This window comes from Octopus bimaculoides, chromosome 16 (assembly GCF_001194135.2).
Source record: "Octopus bimaculoides isolate UCB-OBI-ISO-001 chromosome 16, ASM119413v2, whole genome shotgun sequence".
Taxonomy (NCBI): Eukaryota; Metazoa; Mollusca; class Cephalopoda; order Octopoda; family Octopodidae; genus Octopus; species Octopus bimaculoides.
In genome coordinates this window covers 23,596,522-23,604,440 of record NC_068996.1, presented here as the reverse complement: position 1 = coordinate 23,604,440, position 7,919 = coordinate 23,596,522, and the positions used below count along the sequence as shown (strand labels likewise).

Below are 7,919 nucleotides of genomic sequence, written 5' to 3'. Positions count from 1 at the left end.
TATATATATATATATATATATATATATATATGTGTGTGTGTGTGTATGTATATACACATACATACTTACATGTGTGATGATACATGTCTTAGTGGTTAGAGTGTGGCACTCATGATCATAAAATTATGGTTTTGGTTCCTGGATCAGACAGTGTATTGTGTTCTTGATCAAAACACTTCATTTCAAGTTGCTCTGTGTTCACTTTGACATCTGGTGTGTGACACGCTAAACATCTGTACAGGTGATGTTGATTTGGTGGAGGGAGGGAGCTAAACATTTGATCACTATAAACAAATCATCTATGCGGATTGTTGCAAGATGTTGCAGAACCCTCATCTGTCATCCATGACAGGAGAGTCCATCATACATGTATGTGCAGGTGTAGAGTTTATGACGCTAGACCATAGTGGTTATTTTGCTTCTCAACTATCCATGTCATTTCAGTCCATGATAGGTGTGTATACTGAGGCAGATGGGTTTCAATGAGACATTTATATTGTAGTCAGTTTATTAAATCAAGTTTGATTTGACTAAATAAACTGATTTCCTTACTATAAAATGGACCAAATATATGTTTTGGGGGCTACAGTATTATGGACTATGATTAGAATGTCATAGGAAAGAATTAGAAGATAGATTCTTTAAGCCAAGTCAACTGGCAGGAGACCTGGGGGTAAACCAAGAACATGTTGGTTGGATAATTTTCTTGGGCTCTATGAGTCACACTTAAGAATCCTGCTGGAAAGTGTAATGACGTCGCTTCAGGATAGGATCCTATGGAGGAGGTGCATGAGGACTCTACTCCCACAACCCTCCAAGGAATAATGGGCCAAGAAGATGGAGAGATAGAAGGAAAACTAGACACATCACAATATATTTCATTCTCTCATTCCCTTTCTCATAGCATTAAAACGTTGAATTCTATCATTCCATTGAATAATATTCAGTTACAAGTAACAATATGACAGAGCAAATGGATGCATTGGACCAATGGATCTTTAACTTTGGTAGTAGCACCTAGTTGTGGGTGTGAGCTCATACGGTAAAGGCTAAGGTTCCATAGGGGTGCACTGGATGTTTAGAAGGCTTCATAATTTTTTTTTTCTTATAAATGAAATATTTAAACCTAGTACAATATTTATACTCTAAGCATATTTTAAAGAATCTTAGATTAGAATATGAATTGGAAATTGTGTTTATCAGTGAACAGAAAATATGATTGATGATGTGAAGTCTTTAATAATAAATTAAATATATTTAACAAAGGGGGACACTACACAAATATCTAAAAGAGGGACATGTTGGATGAGATAAATACACTGCCAGTTTCAGTCTAATTAAAATCTGCCTCTTGTTTTTCTGTAAAACATAGAAAAAGGACATTTGTTAGATGCTCTTCTATGAAGTAGGGCCGCTGAGCTAAAAATATTGATGATTACTGTTTTACACTAAACATCTTTTTGATAGTTAAGTTATTCCCCTCATTTCCATGTTCAAAATCTTGCTGAAATTAACTCACCATGTCAGTCTTCTTGGGTCCTTACAGTAGATACCAGAAATATGCTGACGAAGGGGAAAGGATCAGTTCAGTTATCTGCACTTCTTTCCATATGGAAATTTACATCCCCATCATCAGCCTCATTTAATGTCCATTTTCCATGCTGGCATGGGTTGACAGGATCCAACAAGTTGCAGGGCTGTGTTCAGCTTCAGTATCAGCTTTGGCATGTTTTTTACAGCTGGATGCCCTTCCTTACACCAACCACCTTACAGTGTGTACTGGATGCATTTTTCATGCAACCAGCACTAGTGAGATAGCCAAATATGTTGCAAGACAGAAAAAAGAATGGAAAATGAAAAAAAAAATGCCTCTATGGATAAGTGATAGGGGAGTATTTGGGAGTAAGAGGTGACTTTATGATAGAGGGACAAGCAGTGGTCTCTTTCTGTAGAGGACATACACAGCTACCAAATCTTATATAAAGGTGAATAGTAGTAGTTGGGAAGAAGATAAAAATGGCAGTGATGGAGTGTCAGAGCAAACTCTCAAGGTACAAGAGGATAGGCATAAGAAAGCATATAGACTGTAGATTTGGGATGGAAAGAAGAGGGTGGGTAGTTTCATAAGAGTATGAGGGTAGTGTAACAGATGGTTAGAGGCTAGTATAGTTCTAAGTTGTATACTTGTATTAATTTCTGAATGTATTTGTCTGTTTATAGATAGACGAAGATCTTACAGCAAGAATTAATATGGCAGATTACCGTTTCTCATTCCATGAGAAGGGGAAGATTTACTCACCAGCATGGATGGCACCAGAAGGTAAAGCATATCTTTGACACTCATTTACTGTTGGGTGTTAGTTACTGCATAAAGGATCATACTTACTTTTTTTGTGGTTTAATTAAAGAAATAATGTGTTTCATGTTTGTATGCACGTATATGTTTATGTATGTGTATATATAAGTATACATATACATGCTTATAGCTGTGTATGTATATGTTTGTGTGTGCACCTAAATTTGTATAAATTTGTATGCATGTTTGTGTGTATATATATAAATATATATGCATTATGTATATATATATATGTCTATATATGTTTATGTTTGTGTGTGTATGTATATATATATACATACATACATACATACATACATACATACATACATGTATACACTTATGTACATACTAGTGGGACTCACAGAAATTCCATGGAACAAAAAAAAATTAAGAAAAGCTATTTAAGAAAGAAAGAATGGTTTGCATTTTTGCATATAAATCTTATTGTTGCCTGTGCAATAAATGATTGAAAAGTATACAATACTTAATACATGTATCATTTTCATTAATATTTAATTGCATTGAAATTGCAAGATCAATATAATTGCATATTTCTTATTATGCAATATTTTATCATAATTTACATTGTATGCAATTAATGTACACAAAATGATATAGAGAATATACACAATAGGCGCAGGAGTGACTGTGTGGTAAGTATCTTGCTTACCAACCACATGGTCCTGGGTTCAGGCTCACTGTGTGGCACCTTGGGCAAGTGTCTTCTACTATAGCTTCAGGCGGACCAAAGCCTTGTAAGTGGATATAGTAGATGGAAACTGGAAGAAGCCCGTCGTATATGTATATATATATATATATATATATGTATATGTATATGTATGTATGTGTATATGTTTGTGTGTCTGTTTGTCCCACCCAACATCAGTTGACAACCGACATTGGTGTGTTTATGTCCCCCGTAACTTAACGGTTTGGTAAAAGAGACCGATACAAAGAATAAGTCCTGGGGTTGATTTGCTCGACTAAAGGCGGTGCTCCAGCATGGCTGCAGTCTGAAACAAGTAAAAAAACAAACTGAAACAAGTAAAAGAGTAAAAAAAAGAGTAAGAGTAATGTTTGTTTTTACATGGTTAGTTTCAGTTCCATTGCAAATTAAAAAAATAACATCCATGGCTATTTTGCTAAGCTATTTCACTTTCAGTCACAATAATATATGATTTTAAAATTTCTCTCTGTTTAGCACTTTATATGTTTCTCTCTACCTCTCTTTTTCTTTCTTCCCACTTGAACAAACTTTTTAACCTTGTTAATTCCACTCTTCATGTTGTTAACATTTCTCTCTTTCTCTTCATTTCCACTGCCTTTCGGCATAATCTACATCTGTTTAAATTAGCATTAAAGTGGGGGGGGGGGCTTGGACAAGACTGACCATTCAATAGTATAGCTCATATTCCTCTTTTTCAAATCATGCATGTATACATACATGTATATGTTTATATATTTGCATGTATATGTTCACATGTGTGTGTGTGTGTGAATCAGTGTTGATTTACTTATGTTCCCATAACTTTGCAGTTTGACAAAAGAGATCAATATAATAAGTACAAGACTTAAAAATAAGCACTGGATTCAATTTGTTCAACAAAACCCTTCAAGATGGTGTCCAAGCATGGCTGCAGTCCAATAATTGAAACATTAGAAAAGAAAATAAGATACAGCAATCCATTGCTGGATGTGACTCTCTTTATACCTCAAAGCTTTTGGTTACATCAGTGAGTCATTAATGCCACCATGTTAACTTGACACTGACTAGGCACTCTGGTCAGCTTAATACTCAACTTTTACCAGCTGAGTGGACAAGGTTAGTGGGAAGTAGAGTGCCATGTCCAATGCTTCTTGCATTGTAACCTTGTAACAAGGCACTTTACATTCTAATTAACCAAATTAATGTTTTCGTTTGTTTTAAAATTATTCTTAAAAAATTTTTTGTTGACCAGCTTTTTTTTTTGTTTTTGTAGCTTGGGAAGATTGTTATGCTAATGATAAACACATGAACTGGTTATATTTCACTCCTTATTATTCATTATCAGTTAACTATTTAACCAATTAACTAAGCAATGTTTAATTATTTGATTAATCAATCAATCAGTTATGTTTGTCAAAGTCTTTTCATCATTATGTACAACCTCTTCAATACATCCCTCTCTACTCTGGGTCATTTTTTTTTTTCTTTTTTAACTATTATAAGAATTCTATTCCAATATCCCTTTATTATATCTAATTGCTGCATTATACTGTATATTCATGTGTATCATGTATTTTACCATGGTTTCATTTTAATTATTAATGAAGCTCTGCAGAAAAAACCTGAAGAGATGAATGTAAAGGCTGCAGACATGTGGAGTTATGCTATTCTATTGTGGGAAATGGAGACAAGAGAAGTGCCATTTGCAGACCTTTCGCCAATGGAAATTGGAATGAAGGTATTTTATTTTTTTTCCACTTATGTTGCCATACATATTTATTTAAATTATTTACTCTTCTCATTCACAATGGTTTTATATTCCCATGGAAAAAAATTTCTCTTTTTCCTTTTACATGCTTTATTTAAGGAATGATTACAAAATAAATTATGAAAGGCCTTGAAGAGAAATTAACTGAAATGTGCCACAAATTTGAGGAATTCTGTTTTCAGTGATTCAACAGTGCTAATAATTTTATTATAATTATTATTATTTATCATTTTATTATTATTATTATTATTGGTAAGGTAGTGAACTGGCAGAATTGTTAACATGCCAGGCAAAATGCTTAGTGGCATTTCATCTGTCTTTACATTCTGAGTTCAAATTCTGGCGATGTCAACTTTGCCTTTCATCCTTTCAGGGTCAATGAAATAAGTACCAGTTACACACTGGGGTCGATATAATCATCTAGTCCCACTCCCCAAAGTTTCAGGCCTTGTGCCTTTAGTAGAAAGGATTATTATTATTATTATTATTATTATTATTGGCAGAATTGTTTGAAAAAGTGGAGAGGAGAGAGAAGATATTTTACAGTGAACTATTTCAACCTTTTCAATTATAATTAATTGTAAATCTGCTTCACCTTAATGTTTCTCTTGCTTGTTTTCTTAGATTACTCTGGAAGATTTAAGAATCAAAATTCCACCAGGAATATCTTCACACATGAGTACACTCTTGAAGATCTGCATGAACGAAGAACCAGGCCGCCGCCCTAAGTTTGACATGATTATTCCTATCTTGGAAAAGATGCGACATTCTAGTTAGACAACAAACACTTTGTCATATATTTTAGAAAATTATTATTCTGATAGGGAAACATTAATTTTTCTGAAATTATTATTGTTGTTGTTATTATTATTATTATTATTATTATTATTATTATTATTATTATTATTATTATTATAATTAATTAAATATTGTCATACATGAATTGAGAACTATATATATATATATATATATATATATATATATATATAACTAAAAAGAATTATCTATATACTTTATGTTTTATCTACACCCTTATATATTATATTACTGCTTTTGAGAAAATATTTACAACCAGAAAGAGATTTTATAGAGATATGTTGATATTGATGTATATAAACTGATACTAAACAAATGTTGCTAATTACAACACAGTTGCTAATTACAGCACAACAGGACTAAATTTTACTAATTCTATAATTGTGATTGATTGCAATCCATATATTAATTAATTATTCTGGTTTTTTAATTATTATTTTAAAGTCTTATAGATCTTATATTTAAACTAAAAAAAAATTTTAATATTATAAAAAAATTGTTAAATACAATTATTAAAAATGTCATCAAATTATAAAAGAATTACTGACATATTTAAACTTAAATTTTTAAAATGATTAGTTTTACCTTTAGAAATGTAAGTGCTGCTTCTTTTAATTCAGTTGGAAAGGTTTGTTTTTTAAATTCACACACATTCATTTTATTTGATGGCTTCAATCTGGTGTAAAAACTCAACTTCAATTACATGAAGAAATCCAAATACATCTTGTTTTCTTTCATTTGTACACTCAGACACACATGCACACTTACATTTTACACATGCTTCCCGAAAATTACTTATTTTAATCTGGAACCTTCCTTCCACAATGTTCCAAATTGGTAATTCATTCTTAATCTGAAACACTCTGGAAAATGATTCAAATCGATATGAATACAACATAAATAAAAGTGGTAATAAAAATTTTCTTCCCCTCTTAACATTACCTCTTTATTTTTTTAGTTAATTAATTAATATCTCACCTTTCTTAAAGAAAAAAATTCTATCTAAAAAAGTATTTTAAATTTAACTAAAAGAAAACTAAAAGCCTTTTTCCTCTGCATTTCATAAATCTTTCCTTTGAATCATTTATTTTTCATTAATTTTAAATTTTAAGCATGTTATTTAAAGCAATTTAAATTTCAAAGAAAGTGAAAAAACTTTAAAAAGAGAAAAAGCATTTATTTAATTAATAGCCATGTTATTTTTCATGTTTTTTAGATTTTTTTTATTTATTTGCTATTGTTTCATTAATTTTAATAAAGATATTTTTATCAAATGCTAGCTTTTAAAACTATTTTTTATTCTAATTATTTCCTTAATAGTAGTTTTTAATTGTTATGAAACTTAAACCAGTTTTTCTTTTTTTGTTTTTTAACCCTATTTAACCATTTTCGATATCCAATTAAGACCACCCTTGGTCTTGTAATATAAACCTACCTGAAACCGCCCATATTATAGTCTCCATTTTGAAATCAAAATCTCGTTATTGAAATATATCAGTCGGTAAATGTTCATAATATAAGAAGCATTTACAAAATTTTATTTCAATATTTAAATAAATTAGTTAAATATTTTACTAAACAGTTCCTTAATGCTTTATTATTATTTAATTTTATTTCTTAAAATGTCTCAAAACACATAGCACTGTATTTTTATTAGAAATGCTGTAATAGAAGAATTAAAGGTTATTTGCTCTGATTAATTATTTTCTGCTGCTGTAACACTCGTACAGAGCTTAACCAATTCCTATTGTAGATTTGAAATTAAACATTTGACAAGATTTCCTATCAATATTTTGTGCCTTATTGCTACCAAAATATACTTTGGCTAGTACATGTCTTGGATTTAGACTTCATGACAATGCTTTTCATTTAGTTGGTAGGTAAAAAAAAATTTTAAAAAACAAAAAAACATAACAATGGTGCCAAGTTACATTTGGAATATAATTTTACAATTCATTCTAAGACTGAGATGTGGAACCTTAAAAATAAGTCATGATCTCTTTTTATACTCTTTTTTTTTTTTTTGGCTTAATAAGTGATCTGTCAAAGTGATCAATTTAGTCAGAATGTGATGACAACATCGACAGCAACAAAATGATCAAGTTGATAAAGTTTAGAAAAGTAAAAGAAAATATCTGCGTTCCAACTGAAACATTTTGTGCAGTAACTTCAGGATACAATCTTTGTAAATGTTCTCACTTGAAGAACATTGGTCTTCCTTTATTATTCGTTTCCTAGGTACTAAGAATGGATTGTAATAAACTTGCTTAATTCTGTGCAGGATCCAGGGT

The 7,919-nt window shown here is 30.8% G+C and overlaps 1 protein-coding gene across 2 annotated transcripts in view; it reads left to right on the top strand.

The window, feature by feature from the left end:
* The window catches only part of LOC106868884 (integrin-linked protein kinase), an 83,491-nt gene extending 75,752 nt beyond the window's left edge, over positions 1-7,739 (top strand). For both annotated transcript variants that reach the window (XM_014914335.2, XM_014914336.2), the window contains 3 exons: positions 2,221-2,320; positions 4,652-4,782; positions 5,437-7,739. In XM_014914335.2, the coding sequence (XP_014769821.1) occupies positions 2,221-2,320; positions 4,652-4,782; positions 5,437-5,589 (384 nt within the window). In that variant the 3' untranslated portion in view covers positions 5,590-7,739. The remainder of the gene's footprint in view (positions 1-2,220; positions 2,321-4,651; positions 4,783-5,436) is intronic.
* The last annotated feature ends 180 nt before the right edge of the window (positions 7,740-7,919 follow it).